Below are 19,695 nucleotides of genomic sequence, written 5' to 3' on the forward strand. Positions count from 1 at the left end.
TACTCGAGTATATACGGTATATTGTCAGATTATTACATAGGTTTTTTAACATTGCATAACATTAATAGGCATAGTTGGATTAATAATATAACATTGGTTTGCTGCATGTTATACTATTAGTATCCTCATTTAATTTCCTTTTTATATTTTAGGGTATCTTCTCGGTGGACATGTGGTCCGGTTTTTCCATGGCCATGATGAATGTTTGACAATCCCATCTACTGACCCAGCAGAAGCTCAACATAGGTAATATTGAAGGATATTAGGATTTATTGGGATGGAATCATGTTCTTTGGTTGGTGTTGATTTTCATGAGTTCTATTGAAACCCAAATATTGGTGCTGATAAACTAATGAAATTGCACCAGAATCCTGATTGTCACCAAAGAACTGTACATGCAATACATCGCATTTTCTAAGTCTTTAGACACTTGTAATAGTTTCTGCATCTTGCCCATCAAGTGGACATTGCTTATCAGGAAAAGGGGTGGGTTTGATAATATGGGCTGGGAATAATACGCAACTTTGTGTGCCAAATGTTTGGCGCATTTATTGTCAGAAACTAAGACAAATAAGTGGTATAAAGTTGAAGTAGATACTCTAAAAATGTGCCAGATTTGTCATGTTATAACACAGGGAGAGCCGGGCAGGTTTACATTCAGTTTTGCAGCAATAGCACTTTATCTTGAATTTTATTTTAAATACCTGTACCTTCTATGAGTAGGAGTCCAGTGCATAGTCCTGTTTAGTAAGTTAGACAAAGAAAACAGTCAGTTGCTACTTAGGCACCGCCCACTGGACTCCTAGGCCAAGGATGAGCTGAGAATTAGATGAATAAATGACAAGCTGCACAGGAACTTGTATCACAAAACAATATATCAATCTGCTCAGCTCTTTCTACTATAAATCATGCTGCCTGTAGATCAGACACGATGTTAAACATGACTGGTTCCCAAGGATAAGCCATCAAGAAGAACTTTTTGTAAATGAGAAACCTACAATTTTGGTTTTATCTTTCTAGGAAAGTAAATTATGAAGCAGGGGGAGCAGGTGTCCGTGCCAGGTCCTTATGGAGAGTGGAACCCCTTAGAATAAGGTAACTATATGAATTTCTTACATTGGTCACAGAAGAGCGTACGAGGAAATCCCTTCCTAAATGTTCTTTTTTATTTAGTTGGAGTGGAAGTCACATCAGATGGGGTCAGACATTCCGCCTACGGCATATCACAACTGGGCAGTATTTGGCACTAACGGAGGACCAAGGATTAGTGCTACAAGACCGAGCAAAGTCTGATACCAAGTCTTCAGCATTCTGTTTCAGAGCTTCAAAGGTAGAAGATCATAGCCTATAGAACTTACAGAGCATGAAAAAAACATGATACATTATAAATTTGCACGATATTTGTTTAAATTATATTTCATACCCCATTTTGATATGGACCAATATGAACTGTGCATACAGTACTTACCTAACATAATCTACATAACAAATGTACATCTGTACAAGGCTTTGCTTTATAAACAGACACCATAGTGCACGTGTGAACAGTGCATTATCTCATCCTTTCAAGTGTATATATAGAAAAAAAACAAGGAAATAATCTAAACTGTAAGTTAAGGCAGCCTCGTGGATGCAGATAACCTGGCTACAAAAAAAAAAAAAAAAAAAAAAAAAAAGTGGTTTTGTCTCAGACCATTGAAGGTCCCTGCATTTATGGCCTTATCTATTGACAACTAATCAAGACAATAGACTGTCACCAACAAGATGGTTAGAGAAAACTGCAAAATTTTAAGAAATTTATATTTGTAAAAATGTTTGACTTGTAACTTTCTACAAGTTTAAGTTTGGTTACATTCTTGGGAAAACCCTTTCGTTTTGGTGATGAAATTCACCTGCAGTACGGAAATATATTACACTGGAATCAATGTGATATTTGTCCATGGGCTTGTACATTTAAATTGGGACATCCTTTAGATTAGGATTGCACAGAGCTTTTGGCACTACCAAAGAGCGCAGTATCATGACACCTGCATCTCAAATAGTGAACGTGGTCACATTGCAACCTGGAAGTTGCTCCATCTTTAAAGGGATCATAAATTAAAACACAATTTTTTGTCCCTAACATGTCAGAATAACCTTAAGAAAGGCTATCCTTCTCCTACCTTTAGATGTCTTCTCCGTGCTGCCATTCCGTAGAAATCCCGATTTTCGTCAGTATGCAAATGAGTTCTCTCACAGCACTGGGGGCGGGCCCCAGCACTCAAACAGCACTGGGGGCGTCCCCAATGCTGCGAGAGAACTCTCCAGTGACTCCTGCATCTTCTTCAGGAATGTCCTCTTCACGCGTCTGGCTTCAAACTTCTAGGCCTAGGGCAAAGCCGACTGCGCATGCCCTCCGGCCACAAGAAAATAGCCGCTTACAGCACTATGTAAGTGGCCATTTTCTTGTGGCCAGCAGGCATGCACAGTCAGTTTTGCCCTAGGGCCGAGGCCTAGAAGTTTGAAGCCACCGCTGGAAGAAGACGTGTGAAGAAGACGTTCCTGAAGAAGATGGAGGCGGTGCTGGAGAGTTCTCTCGCAGCATTGGGGACACCCCCAGTGCTGTTTGAGTGCTGGGGCCCACCCTAGTGCTGCGAGAGAACTCATTTGCATATTGACAAAAACCGTGATTTCTACGGAACGGTGGCGCGGAGAAGACATCCAAAGGTAGGAGAATAGCCTTTCTTAAGGCCATTCCTTGTGTTAGGGACAAAAAATTGAATTTTAATGATAGGATCCTTTTAAACAACACAGTTGCCAGATATACAAACTTGCTGGGTTTCTGGCCACTGTCATAATGTGTTCACGTTTAATTTCATTACTTGCAATTTAGGAAGAAAAACGTTGCAGTCTATCACCATATGTGATGTGTGTCGCTGGCAGAGTCATTGTGGAGTCCTTGCCTTAGCAGCAGGGTATTTGGTTATTTATAAAACTATGCAACACAGTGATTGTTAACTAGATTTAGCTTCATCTTTTTTCCACCTGCAGGATATTAAATAAGGTACAGCCTAAATAGATGCAAGTATAACACATGTACAGGAATCAGTCAAAACTCTTTATTCTTGCTCGCCAGGAGAGACTATAGACTTAGGAAATCTGAACTATACAAGTCGGCATATTGTAATAATGAAGTGTTATTGTGTCATTTAGTCCTTTTTTTAAGCCACCTCTCTGTCTTAATTTTGGTAACACGCAGCAGGCTCCTGGCATTTACAAATAAAACATTGTTAGGAGGAGTTTATAGGATTTAACTCTGTATAATTAACATGTTCCTGTAAAGGTCACAGTCTTTTTGTTTCCTGGCCCGCTTTAGCTGAACTGCTTGATAACAAAGTATGAGTCACGGGCCACCAATTTATGCAGCGTGTCATTTTGGACTGTAATTATACCACCAGAGCCCAATGAACAAACTTTCCAATTTCTGCAACCTTTTGAAGATTGCCCATCAAAATTCTGGGATATTTTTTCAGTTTTTTTTTTTACATTTATTAATAGAATAATACATCTATCGGACCAAAAAGTTACTATTAGAGATGAGCGAGTAGTATTCGATCGAATACCTCCCCGCCATAGGTATGCGTGTAAGCGGCTGAACACCAAGGGGTTAAATGCATCGATTATTTCATGCGCTTAACCGTTTGGTGTTCGACTGCTTACACGCATACCTATGGCGGGGAGTAATTCGATCAAATACTACTCGCTCATCTCTAGTTACTATGTTTTTTCATTTTCTCATAATATTTTTTACTGTAAATATACGTTTTTTTTGCTAATGTTTACTGGTTTTTCTCTTCTGAATATAGGAAAAGTTGGACTCTGGCCCGAAGCGAGACATTGATGGAATGGGAGTTGCAGAAATTAAGTATGGGGATTCCATTTGCTTTATTCAGCATGTAGACAGTGGCCTGTGGCTGACTTATAAAGCCCAAGATGCCAAGACAGCACGACTGGGACCACTAAAAAGAAGAGTAAGTATACAAATCTTATACAGTTAGGGCCAGAAATATTTGGACAGTGACACAATTTTCGCGAGTTGGGCTCTGCATGCCACCACATTGGTTTTGAAATGAAACCTCTACAACAGAATTCAAGTGCAGATTGTAACGTTTAATTTGAAGGGTTGAACAAAAATATCTGATAGAAAATGTAGGAATTGTACACATTTCTTTACAAACACTCCACATTTTAGGAGCTCAAAAGTAATTGGACAAATAAACATAACCCAAACAAAATATTTTTATTTTCAATATTTTGTTGCGAATCCTTTGGAGGCAATCACTGCCTTAAGTCTGGAACCCATGGACATCACCAAACGCTGGGTTTCCTCCTTCTTAATGCTTTGCCAGGCCTTTACAGCCGCAGCCTTCAGGTCTTGCTTGTTTGTGGGTCTTTCCGCCTTAAGTCTGGATTTGAGCAAGTGAAATGCATGCTCAATTGGGTTAAGATCTGGTGATTGACTTGGCCATTGCAGAATGTTCCACTTTTTTGCACTCATGAACTCCTGGGTAGCTTTGGCTGTATGCTTCGGGTCATTGTCCATCTGTACTATGAAGCGCCGTCCGATCAACTTGGCAGCATTTGGCTGAATCTGGGCTGAAAGTATATCCCGGTCCACTTCAGAATTCATCCAGCTACTCTTGTCTGCTGTTATGTCATCAATAAACACAAGTGACCCAGTGCCATTGAAAGCCATGCATGCCCATGCCATCACATTGCCTCCACCATGTTTTACAGAGGATGTGGTGTGCCTTGGATCATGTGCCGTTCCCTTTCTTCTCCAAATTTTTTTCTTCCCATCATTCTGGTACAGGTTGATCTTTGTCTCATCTGTCCATAGAATACTTTTTCCAGAACTGAGCTGGCTTCTTGAGGTGTTTTTCAGCAAATTTAACTCTGGCCTGTCTATTTTTGGAATTGATGAATGGTTTGCATCTAGATGTGAACCCTTTGTATTTACTTTCATGGAGTCTTCTCTTTACTGTTGACTTAGAGACAGATACACCTACTTCACTGAGAGTGTTCTGGACTTCAGTTGATGTTGTGAACGGGTTCTTCTTGACCAAAGAAAGTATGCGGCGATCATCCACCACTGTTGTTATCCGTGGACGCCCAGGCCTTTTTGAGTTCCCAAGCTCACCAGTCAATTCCTTTTTTCTTAGAATGTACCCGACTGTTGATTTTGCTACTCCAAGCATGTCTGCTATCTCTCTGATGGATTTTTTCTTTTTTTTCAGCCTCAGGATGTTCTGCTTCACCTCAATTGAGAGTTCCTTTGACCGCATGTTGTCTGGTCACAGCAACAGCATCCAAATGCAAAACCACACACCTGGAATCAACCCCAGACCTTTTAACTACTTCATTGATTACAGGTTTACGAGGGAGACGCCTTCAGAGTTAATTGCAGCCCTTAGAGTCCATTGTCCAATTACTTTTGGTCCCTTGAAAAAGAGGAGGCTATGCATTACAGAGCTATGATTCCTAAACCCTTTCTCCGATTTGGATGTGGAAACTCTCATATTGCAGCTGGGAGTGTGCACTTTCAGCCAATATTATATATATAATTGTATTTCTGAACATGTTTTAGTAAACAGCTAAAATAACAAAACTTGTGTCACTGTCCAAATATTTCTGGCCCTAACTGTATAGACAGTTTCATTTATGGAAGTTATCCTTATCCTGAAACAAAAGAAAGGACTTTAAAATGAAGTATAGTAAGTAACATAGAGAGCCACATCCAAAACGCATTGTGAGAAAAACCACGCTTTTAAGTTCCTTACCCTATTATACCTATACAGAAAATGCCTGTGTTTCTGTAGGTATAGTTGAAATGATGCTATTTACATAGATGTGGGTGTTTTTGAAATCACAGCATTTCCACTGCAGATTTTTTTCTGCAATGTGTGGATAGGATAAGTCAGAATCCCATACATTTTGCAGGTACTCTTAAATGCCACAGTTTTTGCCACAGAGTGTCTGCTATGGCCAAATTGCATGGGGTACCGACCCAACACCTTCAGAAACTGTAGAATGAACACTCATTTAGCTGATAGCTTGTCCTCCCAATACCCCAAACACATTCACACGCAGCTCGGCCAAGCATATATGTTTGTCTCTGTGGAAAGTGGAATAAACTGTTGCCAGACACCTTTTGGGGTGACTTACGGGTATCTCCTTTCTTACCTGTCTTTTTGACTGAACATGTTCAGATATGTGTGTATTGATAGCTTTTCACAACAAAAGAATTTGGTGATATTGTGTCACAAAATGGTATGCTACAGGTGTCTATGTGCAGGCATCCAATTGTTTGTTGCGACTAGCACCCTGTCAAGAGTTTTTCTTGCATATTAGGATATTGTAGTGAGTTGGTTCCATGAGAGATTAGAGTCTTTAACCAAATTATAGTAAGAACCTTTTTTTATCATTTGTATTTCCCATGAAAAAAGGTAGCCATATGCCTAATGTCATTCTCCCAACATCATTGGTAGAGGGAGAGTTTGCAGGTCTTCATACACTTAAAGGAGCACACCTGTATTTTTTTTTTATTCCATATGAAAATGAGCCAGTGTGTGATGCTATGTTTCTGAATAACTTACTAATCCTTTTATTGTAAAGTTAGCATATGCTCCCCTTCGAAGCACTATCCTCACATATGCTCCTCTGATGCACACAGTGTTTCCTGTATGAACAGGAGGTCACATTTACAATGCAAGTGTATAGAAATCAGACCAAAGCTCTAAAAGACTACCACTTTAAATTTGACCTCCTGTTCATACAGGAAACATTGTGTAAATTGGAGGAGTAGAGCAGCGGTAAGTGCTCCTTCAGGAAACACATAACCTGAAAATAAAGTTATTTACTGCCATTACAGTACCCACAAGCTTCAGCTCAAATGGGAAAGTCCACATTTTTTTTAGCGGAGTGCTTCCTTAAGTTAGTCTACCAGTCCTTACAGTATTAGGTGATTAGGCCAATTTTACTGTTATGTGTATGGGCATTTTATAATCTGTCAGATCTGAAGAGTGAGAACAGATAGATGAGACTTTCTGAATAAAATGTTTTACCTAATTTATTAAAGAAAAAGTAGAAAATCTACAATAATTCCTTGGCAATCTGTAGCTGTCATGTGTACATTTCAACAGGTGTAGAGATATAGGACGCAACCCACTGCCGCATGGTGTAATATTATAGATGGATAATGAAGACTAGGGAATGCCAAGGTGCATTTACAAAGTTATCGGTAGTAGAAGCCAATTTCTAGTACAAGGAGAGAAAAAGGAGCGATGGCATGCAGGTGGCAGATTATATGGGTCATGAGGGATGGGTGCTCTTTGTGTATCAATTCATAGGTGAGTCAAATGAGAACTATTGGGGTGAAAATGGGAGTAATATTAGCGAGACCAGAGCACGGCTTAGAGGCTTTGAAGTGGAATTCCTGTTAAACTGAGATTAAAGTATTGAATATGAGAGAGGAAAGCATAGATTAATGTTATACTGAAGGCTTATTCTGGTAATACTGTAGCTTTGCAGGTACGCTGACTTAATGGAATGGTAAGTAAAGAGTCCTAGAGAAATAGTAGAAAATAAAAGAGTCATTTTCTAAAGGTGACCGTTCACATCCAGTAGTGGTTGGACAAACATTTGTTTGTTCAGCAGCTATCCCTCCCTACTTCTCCATACACATAAACGCTCAGTTTCGGTTGAGCATGAATGTGTTTTATAGTGGGGAGTGGATTGTAAATTGCTGCCAGGCCACACTGTGGGTGACTTATCACCACTATGAGCAAAACATCAAGCATGATTTAATTTACCAAGGTCAATCCTTTTTTCCTTGATATAGGTCAAACAAATGTCAATCAATCGTCTAATATACATTCAGATGATTGTCTTGGTTTGCTCAAATTGGCAGATTTGGCTAGCCTTAGTTTAAGGCCACGTTTAACCCAGAGTGAGATGAAGTAAATATACTGTTGTCCCTTTTTTTTGTTGCTGTGTCCTCATGGGCATTATTAAAAAGAGAGGGTACCAAAGCAAAGGTCCAACTGGACCCCTTATTTATGTTTTTATTCTACCAAAGACAGTTTCTTTTCTCATCCTTAATGTTTCATGACACTTGGGCCAATTTCTCACCTTCTTGTTTGAAAGCAATGCTTTGGAGTGTTGAAACCTACAAAGGTTCTTGCAACCTAAGAGCAAAGGGTACAGGACCAGCTATGGTTTAACCCCTTCTCTGTGCTCACATAACAGCCGCAAAGGCTGCCTCCATTGTAAAGACACCGTATCGTACACTGAAAACATTCTTCCATATCATGAATACAGTTTAAAGAGTAGAAGACAATACTCTTGTGAATCGAAAACCTTATGTATATTGGATTTCAAAATTCAGCATTGTTATAGATAAAGAATTTCTCTAATATTTTACATCTGCTTTTATCTGAACAGGCAATCCTGCACCAGGAAGGCCATATGGATGATGGCGTCACATTACAGAAGTGTCAGCATGAAGAGTCCCAAGCTGCTCGAATCATTCGTAACACGACAGGCCTGTTTAGCCAGTTCATCAGGTACATATTGCTCAGCAGTGTCTTATTTTTGCTGCACATTTTGTCTGTCTATTGATAGGTTGTTGGGTTTTTTTTTAGAAGTTTCCAAGAAAATTGTTCTCAGGAGTTCACACAGAACTCTTCTCTTTAGTATGCAAAATAAGTTACCACATTGAGTCCCATCATTCAATTTGTGCTTCGCATACTCTGTATGCAGTACTATACTAACAATTGTCAGACTCCTACATACATTGTTGGCCAAAAGTATTGGTACCCCTGCAATTCTGTAAGATAATACTGATTTTCTTCCAGAAAATGATTGCAATCACAAATTCTTTGGTATTATTATTTTTATTTAATTTGTCTTCAATGGAAAACCACAAAAAGAATTGTCAAAAAGCCAAATTAGATATAATTCCACAGCAAACATAAAAAAGGGGGTGGACAAAAGTATTGGCACTGTTTGAAAAATCATGTGATGCTTCTCTAATTTGTGTAATTACCAGCACCTGTTACTTACCTGAGGCACCTAACAGGTGGTGGCAATAACTAAATCACACTTGCAGCCAGTTGAAATGGATTAAAGTTGACTCAATCTCTGTCCTGTGTCCTTGTGTGTACCACATTGAGCATGGAGAAAAGAATTAAGACCAAAGAACTGTCTGAGGACTTGAGAAGCAAAATTGTGAGGAAGCATGAGCAATCTCAAGGCTACAAGTCCATCTCCAAAGACCCGAATGTACCTGTGTCTACTGTGCGCAGTGTCATCAAGAAGGTTAAAGCCCATGGCACTGTGGCTAACCTCCCTAGATGTGGACGGAAAAGAAAAATTGACGAGAGATGCCAATGCAAGATTGTGCGGATGGTGGATAAAGAACCTCGACTAACATCCAAACAAGTTCAAGCTGCCCTGCAGTCCGAGGATACAACAGTGTCACCCCGTACTATCCGTCTGCGTCTGAATGAAAAGGGACTGTATGGTAGGATACCCAGGAAGACCCCACTTCTTACCCAGAGACATAAAAAAGCCAGGCTGGAGTTTGCCAAAACATACCTGAGAAAGCAAAAAACGTTTTGGGAGAATGTTCTCTGGTCAGATGAGACAAAAGTAGAGCTTTTTTGGGAAAAGGCATCAACATAGAGTTTACAGGAAAAAAAAGAGACCTTCAAAGAAAAGAACACGGTCCCTACAGTCAAACATGGCGGAGGTTCCCTGATGTTTTGGGGTTGCTTTGCTGCCCCTGGCACTGGACTGCTTGACTGTGTGCATGGCATTATGAAGTCTGAAGACTACCAACAAATTTTGCAGCATAATGTAGGGCCCAGTGTGAGAAAGCTGGGTCTCCCTCAGAGGTCATGGGTCTTCCAGCAGGACAATGACCCAAAACACACTTCAAAAAGCACTAGAAAATGGTTTGAGAGAAAGCACTGGAGACTTGTAAAGTGGCAGCAATGAGTCCAGCCCTGAATCCCATAGAACACCTGTGGAGAGATCTCCTGATGGCAGTTTGGAGAAGGCCCCCTTCACATCTCAGGGACTTGGAGCAGTTTGCCAAAGAAGAATGGTCTAAAATTCCAGCAGAGCCTTGTAAGAAACTCATTGATGGTCACCGGAAGCGGTTGTGCGCAGTTATTGTGTCTAAAGGTTTTGCTACCAAGTATTAGGCTGAGGGTGCCAATACTTTTGTCTGGCCCATTTTTGGAGTTTTGTGTAAAATGATCGATGATTTGACTTTTTTTTCATTCTCTATTGTGTTTTTTCATTGCAAGCAAAATAAATGAAGATATTAATACCAAAGAATTTGTGCTTGCAATCATTTTCTGGAAGAAACTGAGTATTATCTGACAGAACTGCAGGGGTGCCAATACTTTTGGCTAACACTGTAGATAACTTTGGAAGGATGACCGGAGAATGGAGAATATGCATAGAAATAGTTTATGACATGATTGAGATTTTGCTGATGTAGAATGTAAAGCACTTGAAAAGCACCAAGAGGAGTCACTAAAATATTCATCTAATCTGTTGGGAGTTGTTGTTTGCTGACGCTGATCTTTTATGTTTTTATGGCTAGTGACCTGGATTCTCTGACGGGGAACAACCGGACAGTAACAGCCCCCATCGCCCTGCCTATTGAGGAGGTAGTTCAAACCCTGCAAGACTTGATCACCTACTTCCAGCCTCCCGAGGAAGAACTAGAACATGAAGATAAACAAAATAAACTCCGCTCACTCAAGAACAGGCAGAACCTTTTCAAAGAGGAGGTATAGGTCCAAGGACAAGAATGTTAAAAAAGTGGCAGTCATACTTCTGTTGTTCTATATATATTTTTCATTTTGCTATGTTACAGATGTAGCAAAGTTTAACTTGACACAATTTAGGGTGGGTTCACATCTACGCCCATTCGCGCTTTAAGCAATCCTGCTGGGTTTCCGTCTTCTGTCCTGAGAAACTGGACAGGGGATGGAAACCCGGCAGTCAGTTTTCAAACCCATTCAAGTGAAGGGGTTTGAGAAGTGACTGCCCATGAGCGTTTTGTACCTGTCCGCGGCAAAAACGTTTTTTTTTTTTTAATCGGACACAAAATCCTGCATATCCGTCTTTGTGTCCGGTGAACTAGGGCTAAGTCTTTTTCAAGCTAGCTGATGCACTCATGTCATACGGACAAGCAAACCCTGAAATTCTTGTCTGAGCTTTATCATCACAGCAGAGGTATAACTTCAAATTCCTGGGTCTTAATGCAAGATGTTCAGCCCAGATCTACTATCTGTAATTTAGAAGACTCTTGTTGCCTTATATGGCAGCATAGACCAGTCTAGACTGGCCCAAATGGGAGCAGGAGAATCACCAGTTGGACCCCCAAGCCAGGGTGGGCTCCAAGCCCCACACCTCCTACACAAGCAGTGCATAGCAAAGTATACTCCTTGTACTACACACAGATAGGAAGCGTACAGCATCTCAACCAGTGTATGTGTCTATACCAATAGATTATTTAGCAAACTAACCATTTTATTATTATATAGATATGGGTGGCATTTTAGCAAAGCTGTGCATTCATGTGTATTGGGTGGTTGGAAGAAATAGCTGTTGGCATATGGGTATATGGCTTTGTGGAAGATCTGTTCATGTCACATGTGCATGTTTAAAGTATTCACCGAAGTTATAGCCCAGACATAACAGATCTGTATACCTATTAATTTATACATCTAAGGGCGGGTTCACACCTGTGCCTGGTCTCCGCTTTGCAGGTTTCCGTCTTCTGCCCGAGAAACTGGACAGGAAAGGGAAACCGGCAGTCAGTTTTCAAACCCATTCACTTGAATGGGTTTGCAAAGTGTTCGCCCTTGAGTGTCTTCTGGTCTCCGAAGCAAATTCGTTTTTTTTTATCAGACACAAAGTCCGGTTAAAATAAAAACAGTTTCGCCGCGGAGACCAGAAGACGCTCACGGGCGGACACTGACTGCCAGGTCTCCATCTACTGCCCAGCTTCTTGGGCAGAAGATGGAAACCCGCAAAGTGGAGACCGGGCGCAGGTGTGAACCCGCCCATAACTGTTGACTCCAGGTTTTTTGTGGCATCCAGCTATATTGAAAAGTTCAATCAATTATACTTTTCAATACAATATGGCTTAAGGTCACTCAATTTTGTCAAAAAGAAATCAATGGGCACTTTAGAAAATGAGGTCAGGAGCATTTTCTGATGTATGTGCTGAACGTAGAGTCAGAATGTGCAAGCGGATCAACCGATTGTTTTTTGTTTTTTTTTGTTTTTTTGCTGCATCCAGCAAGAAGCTGACTCCCTGCCTAAAACAAAAAACAAAACAAAACATTTGAACCACATGATGCACATGTGTGAAAGCAGCCTTACTCTGAAATGATCACATGATGATGCTTTGATAGCTCTGCAGGTTCTTCTAAGTTTTCCTGTAGTACAATTGATATGAATATTGTGCTCCTTTGTGCATTTGTGTAAAATACTTTTGTGCTACCTCCATGAATCATCTGAATAAGAATAATATGGATTAGTATTCTTTCTGATTTGTCCTGATTTGGTTTCCCAGTTATTAACCCTTCCGCTTCCTGTGCAGGGAATGCTGGCTCTGGTGCTAAATTGTATTGACCGCCTAAATGTATACAGCACTGCAGCACACTTTGCTGAATTTATCGGGGAGAAAGCTGGACCAGCATGGAAGGAAATCCTCAACCTTCTCTATGAATTACTAGGTGAGTGAATAACCATTATTATTAGTTTTTATAACATTTTAGCGCAGAATCACTAAAAATCAACGTCACTTTTCCAGCGTAAAAAGTTAGAAATTTCTATATAACAAAAGGGCCACTTTTACACTGCTGCCGTAAATGGTGATAGAAATCTACGCCAGCTACAAATTGGCACAGATTTCAATTAAGTGCCTGGGTCTGTGGGGAAGGGAGTGTGCCTAAATTCTGATGAGGCCTTCACCTTGCCATAAATCAGACATATCTGCTGTTGGCACAGGGATCGTCAAGACCGGCATATAATATGCCAGGCTCCATAAATTCCCCTTTGTATATGTTACATTGAAAAACAAAAAACTTGAGTCTTCAGTAGTTGATACCTTTTTTAATGGCTAACTAATAGTGATGACAGATTACAAGCTTTCGAAGCTCTCGGATTCTTCCTCAGGTAAATTGGTTACTTGCATACACAAAGCAGTGTATCCTCTATCTCTGGCTCTCCTCCTTTACCTGTATATTGCGTCTGTCATGTTCAGTCATGTTACATACACTTTAGTATCTTTCATTAAAACAGAATTTTTCACAATTCCTGAAATAAAATCCTAGTCCACATTCCTTTTCTTGGGTCAGTTAGGTCAATAATGGTCAAAGTCAAAATAATACTAGAGACAAAGATTTACCTCAGCTTTTATTTCTTTCATTATTTTGGAACTGGATCATAACCAGCCATGGTGTCAAGGGGAACCTGTCAAATTGAACATGCAGTCAGATCCCCATGGTATAGGGCATGAAAAGCCGAGCAGATCAGCTCATTCTGCCTTATAACATGTAGCTTGCAGACGGCACTGCATTTTTCATGTGACTTTCATTTCATTCTGCAACATTTATGCTAGAGCTACATGGCAGTATTCACTGTACAACATTAAGATCACAATATCATGCTTCAAAGCCACCACAGTCGACAGTCAGCTGAAGTTCAAACCCAATGGACTTTAGTCACCACCGTTATTTAAGATAAGATAATCCTTTAGCCCCACAGTGGGGAAATTTCCGTATGTTACAGCAGTATAGTAATATAGATACAGGATAATACACAGTAATATGTTACGGAAGTGGACACCCATATGCTGAGAAGAGGAGATATACTAGGAGTCCATAGCAGCTAAGGAACAGAAGAAGAAAGAAGGAAGACTTCATAATCATAATCACTAGTTTCCTGTATGGAGTGATCTTCGCTTGGTCTGATGTAGATTATACAGCCTGATCGCGGTTGGAAGGGAAGACCTCCGATAGCGCTCCTTCTCACACTTGGGGTGAAGCAGACGGTCACTTACAGTGCTGCCAAGTGCCATCAAGGTCTCATACATGGGGTGGGATTTGTTCTTCCGCATGGAGCTCACCATGGACAGTATCCTTCTGTCACCCCCCTCCTGTACTGGGCCCAAGGGGCTTCCCAGGACAGAGCTGGCCCTTCTGATCAGTCTGTCAAGTCTATTTCTGTCCCTGGTTGATATACTGCTCCCCCAGCAGGCCACACCGAAAAAGATGGCCAAAGCAACCACAGAATTGAAAAAGGCTCTAAGAAGTGGCCCCTGGACTCCAAAGGCCCTCAGCCTCCTGAGCAGGTAGAGCCTGCTGTGGCCCTTTCTGTTCATATTAGCAGTGTGACATTGTGATCTTAATGATACATAGCCATGTAATATTGTGCAGTCAAGTCACCATGTAGTCCGCATCTTATTGTAAGCTAGTGGACTCTTACAGTATAGGATTTTGCAGTATTAGATAATCTATGCATTTTCACTATACTCCCATGTACTTGAAGATGTGGTGAAAATTTACTTGAAATAGCCAACATAAACTTGACATGTAGCACATTACAATCATTTCAGTGGTGTGTAGCAGGTTAAATGTCAAGTTAATTTTTGCCACATCTGTCAATCATACTTTTTAAAAAATGATTGCAATGTGCCTTCCTGTGTTGAAAGTACATCTAAAAGACACATACAGGGCATGGGGTATGTTGAAACCCAATCTGCTCTATCTCTTTTTCCTTCGTCATCTGCCATCGTAGGAAAGCTGAGAGGTCCCCAAAAAGATAGTTGGCTAATCCTACCGAAATACATGGGTTCAGCTGTCTAGTGTACATTGCAAATGACTGTCCCGGTTACAGTATTGTATGATAACTTTACTTTTTATACTTCATTTGTTTCTTTTTCTAGCTGCTCTAATTCGCGGAAATAGAAGCAACTGTGCACAATTTTCTAATAATTTGGATTGGCTCATTAGTAAATTGGAACGTCTTGAATCATCTTCAGGTATGTTCATCGTACCCTCTCCCATTTATAGGAAACATTGAAACTTGCCATATTAACACACATATATGCTGGCCATTAACTTACCTTCTTTGTGTTTGTTTTCTTATTGCAAATACTTGCATGAAGCAGCAGGTACCAAACAATGCACATTTTTATATATTTCCCTTGATGTTATATGAATCTATCCAGTACCCAGACTACTAGATTCATTTCATTTGCAACATTTGGGACATTGCTGCTCATGGTCGTCATTTGTTATTATGGTGCTGTGATATGATGAGTTGCACTCCAAGAACATTACATAGTGTTGTTCTGATAAACGTAGATGACACTAGTAATAGATTGTACCTTTATTATTCCATGTTGTTTCACCATTGTGAGGAAAGCGAGCACATTTATTTCTGCACATGATTTCCTTGTCTGTTTTCCTACAGGAATATTGGAGGTTCTACATTGCATTCTGATTGAAAGCCCCGAGGCTTTAAATTTAATAGAGAAGGGACACATACGCTCTATAATTTCTCTTTTGGACAAACATGGACGGAACCACAAGGTATATAGGAACAAGCACCTTACTGGATAAGTTGTAGTGGTTGTACATAACTGAACAGGTCTTCTTTTTTTAACCACTTCCGAACCAAACAATTTTCCCCGGTTCTGGACCGGACACATTTTTAGTTTTTTTTCATACAAGCAGTTTTAAAGGACTGTAATATTTTTATTTATTTAAACTATTTTTTTTTTATTCAAACAATTTTTGCATCTTGTTCACTTATAAATTGGACTTTATTTTAATGTTGGTTTTATTTTTTTATTTTTTTTCCTTTATTTTAATATCCGAGAAAAGTTAAACAAATAAGAAGGGGAAGTGTGTCTGGTTTTCATATTTTCATTTTTATTTTTTTTAAATAGCACAAAGTGTTTCTAAAAATAAAATTACATAGTTTTCCCACTCTGGTAAGGTCATTTTTATGTAGGTGACAATTATTGGGGCTAGAACCTGCGATGTGGGTGTGGTGTTTTGTAGTGGTACAAATATAGTGTACAATGTGTAGTGGTACCCATTATGACCCCCATAAGATCATAATAGACCTTTGAGGGGGTATTTTAAATTTCCTTTTTTTTTCCTGATCTCTCCTGTAACTAGGGTTGTTATATGAGGAATGCGGCTTCTTAGCTCTTACTACAGAGCTGATCTGGGTCATGCAGTACCTGGCTCCTTGCATTCGTATGATTGTGGGGCTGGAAGTAGAACCGCATCATGGTGCCTGTCCTAACTTTGTACCTTCCTCGTAGGAGGTCAGCTATAGTAATAGCCGCCCCCTGCTTCTGCAGTCATACATCCATGGCCTTGCAGTGTTGAGAGTGGACTATCCGGACGTAACAGTCATCAAGCGGTCCGGAAGTAGTTAAATTGTTTTAGTTTACTATTATTATTGTTAGTAGTACTGCTACCTTTTCTACCTTTCTATCTACTAAATATATGTAAAGGTGAATATACTTCTGATAATATTAGCAATTTTATTCTTGTTAAGAGCAGTTGTCGATTGTATCACTTCTGGCTTAAATCTGGTTCCATGCACACTGTGTGTGAGCCCTACATGTGGTCTAGACACCAGGAGAATCACCCAATGTATGTGTTAAATGCATATGTGTGGTTCAATTCACTCAACTACTGCAAAAAAATAAATAAATCATGGTGACGTATATTTGCAACATCCCAGTGGAGGAATGTAGGGAGGATGGGAGTAGTAGTTGAAAAAAACAAGAAGTTACCGAGCCGATCCTTGTGTAATATTTCAGGAAAAGTTTTTTAAAAATTGTCAAAGACAGACAGATGTCTGCTCACCTGGGGGGTTGTGAAGATGTCACAACATCCCAACAGCAACAACAGATACAACAGCCTGGGAAGGTGAACCGAGTGCATGGGCAGCAGCCGGAGAATGTCCAAAGACATGAGCATAACCACAGGAAAGGAAGACCAACCCGACCAGGTAAGGTCAAGGACAGCGCTCACCTAGAATATTCAGAAACCTTCTTTATTGGACAACAATCAATGTTTATGGCACAACGCATTTCGGACCCATAGGTCCTTTGTCAAGTGCAAATGTCCTGGCCTGGATGGCTTGAAACCATCTGGGTGAGCGTTGTCCTTGACCTTACCTGGTCGGGTTGGTCTTCCTTTCCTGGGAGTAGTAGTTGGTCATGGTTGAGCTCACAGAGGCTGTAGTAATCTCCGCTAAACCTCTAGTACTGCACAGGGACTGTTGCAGCTGTGAACAGGGGGGCCTATAGTGTTAGATTCTGGTAGCAGTAGCTCCTTTTAGTAAGTCTCTTGTCTCATGGTGGTTGGGGTTCTCTTGGTGTTGGTGCAGGATTGAGGACTCATTAAGGCATGTAAACAAGAGTAAAGCAATGTTCCATAGAAATTCAGGCACCGTTAGAGTAGAGCCTTGGAGATGTTTTTTTTTCCTGCGATCAGTCGAGTACCATTCAAAAATTCCCTTCATAGTCTCTGTCACACACACACAAGTCCCAAAAAGCGAACAGAGCTTATATCTATCATGACTGCGATATTGACACCATTACTGACATGTAGCTTAGCTCAGCCTAAGAGTGTCACTTCAGCTAACCTTACCTTACCTTACCTTCAGCTAACCTTAGCTGGTGATAAAGAGAACTGTCTGTCTCCTTAGGAGCAAGTGCTCTCGTGGGACACGGCATACTTTTTTTATACAGTTGGAGTCAATGGGTGACAAAAGGCACAGACTACTTGAATATTGCATGTAAAAAATTTTCCATACCACACATTTTTAAGACCATTTCAAAAACTTCTGAGGTAGGAAAATAAAGTGAAAAAAATTGCAACCCATTCTGATGCAAAGAATGATAACAAAATAGGTTGGATTTTCCTGAAAACAGAAAATTTGATTTTAATGCCTATTATTAAATCTGTTCTTTCCAGGTTCTGGATGTCCTGTGCTCTCTGTGTGTATGTAATGGAGTTGCAGTGCGTACAAACCAGAATTTAATATGTGACAACCTGCTGCCCAGGAGAGATCTGTTGTTGCAAACACGTTTGGTTAATGATGTCACCAGGTATATTTTCATTTAAGAAGGCGGATATTCTCACATGTTATTTTAACACTTGACATGGACTGACGTGGTCATTTGATATTTCTTGTGTCATTTTGTAGCATGAGGCCAAATATCTTCCTAGGTGTAGCTGAAGGTTCAGCACAGTACAAGAAGTGGTACTTTGAGATGATTATCGATCAGGTTGATCCATTTCTGACTCCAGAACCTACGCACCTACGTGTTGGCTGGGCCTCCACCTCTGGTTATGCTCCTTATCCTGGTGGAGGTGAAGGATGGGGAGGTAATGGAGTAGGTGATGATCTTTTCTCCTATGGCTTTGATGGTCTTCACTTATGGTCTGGTAAGTACATTTTGGGAATGATGCTTTTAATTGAGGAGGTGGAGAGGGGATATATGCATATTGTAACACTGTTGAGAGGTAATGGAGCACAATGGAAGATATTATCAAGACTTTTCTAAGCACTAGAGTAAGACTGTCTGTGTGCATCAAATCTTGGTTTCTGGTATAAATTATAGTAAACCTACTGGGACTAGGCCTTGCCCTGAAATAAACACTTTTTAGAAAAGTGTCATGGAGGTACAGATTGGCAAAAATTGCAATATTTGACACCAATTGCAACTTTTTGCCCAATTTGAACAATACGTTTGGTTGTAAAAGTAGTAATAAGTTCCCACCAATTCCTCTATTTCAATTGTGACCATCAAGTGCAAATTGCCTATTAGCTTTATTTCCATTGTTCATGCTGGGACTCAAATAAAACGCTAGCCGTCAAATAAAAGTTACAAGCCCACGAGAAGGAATTTAGTTTTGGAAGGACAGCTCATGCAATAATAATATGACAAAACAAGCCCACACGCTGTATATATATGTCCACACTTGCTGGATTTTATGCAGAACTGATGCGCATTTATGGCCATTATTCTGCTTTTGATTGTGCCCCGTCCTCACGGCAGAACCAATACCTGGATCCCAGTCAGGGGTGAACCAACCCCTTTTGCCGCCCGAGGCGAACTACAGAAAGCCCCCCCCCCCCCGGGAGGAGGGGGCGTGGCGGAGAGAAGGGTGTGTGGCAAAGTGAAGGGGGCGTGGCTTAGTGCCGTTCACAGACAGAGAGCAGGAACGGAGAGGACCTGCTCTCTGCCTGAGCGTGAGGGGAGGCTGCTGGAGCAGCGCTGCTCCAGTGGCCTCCCCAAACCACCGCTCGGTGCTAAGCCAGTCCAGGACAGCTTGTCCTGGACTGGCTTAGGTAAGCAAAAATGCCGCCCTCCCTGGGGCCCTGGCATAGCGCCGCCTGAAGCGGTCACTTCAGGTCGCCTCATGGGAGGTGCGGCGCTGATCCCAGTCCCAGTCTCTAGTCAGGACCTGATCGGACCTGTGACAGCGAAGGGAACATCATTTAATTGTTTGTAAAATGTTGGGGAGAGAAGACTTGCAGAGAAGAATTTGGAGATTTATGTTTATTATGCCAACTATGTTTATAAAG

General features: G+C 40.7%; 1 protein-coding gene across 5 annotated transcripts in view; it reads left to right on the forward strand.

The window, feature by feature from the left end:
• The window catches only part of RYR3 (ryanodine receptor 3), a 485,624-nt gene that overhangs the window by 230,738 nt on the left and 235,191 nt on the right, over window positions 1-19,695 (forward strand). For all 5 annotated transcript variants that reach the window (XM_075282947.1, XM_075282949.1, XM_075282950.1 and 2 more), the window contains 11 exons: window positions 153-246; window positions 1,021-1,095; window positions 1,174-1,330; window positions 3,846-4,010; window positions 8,482-8,603; window positions 10,655-10,844; window positions 12,668-12,803; window positions 15,017-15,112; window positions 15,547-15,665; window positions 18,078-18,211; window positions 18,310-18,551. In XM_075282947.1, coding sequence (XP_075139048.1) covers window positions 153-246; window positions 1,021-1,095; window positions 1,174-1,330; window positions 3,846-4,010; window positions 8,482-8,603; window positions 10,655-10,844; window positions 12,668-12,803; window positions 15,017-15,112; window positions 15,547-15,665; window positions 18,078-18,211; window positions 18,310-18,551 — 1,530 coding nt within the window. The remainder of the gene's footprint in view (window positions 1-152; window positions 247-1,020; window positions 1,096-1,173; window positions 1,331-3,845; window positions 4,011-8,481; window positions 8,604-10,654; window positions 10,845-12,667; window positions 12,804-15,016; window positions 15,113-15,546; window positions 15,666-18,077; window positions 18,212-18,309; window positions 18,552-19,695) is intronic.

This window comes from Leptodactylus fuscus, chromosome 7 (assembly GCF_031893055.1).
Source record: "Leptodactylus fuscus isolate aLepFus1 chromosome 7, aLepFus1.hap2, whole genome shotgun sequence".
NCBI classification, from domain to species: domain Eukaryota; kingdom Metazoa; phylum Chordata; class Amphibia; order Anura; family Leptodactylidae; genus Leptodactylus; species Leptodactylus fuscus.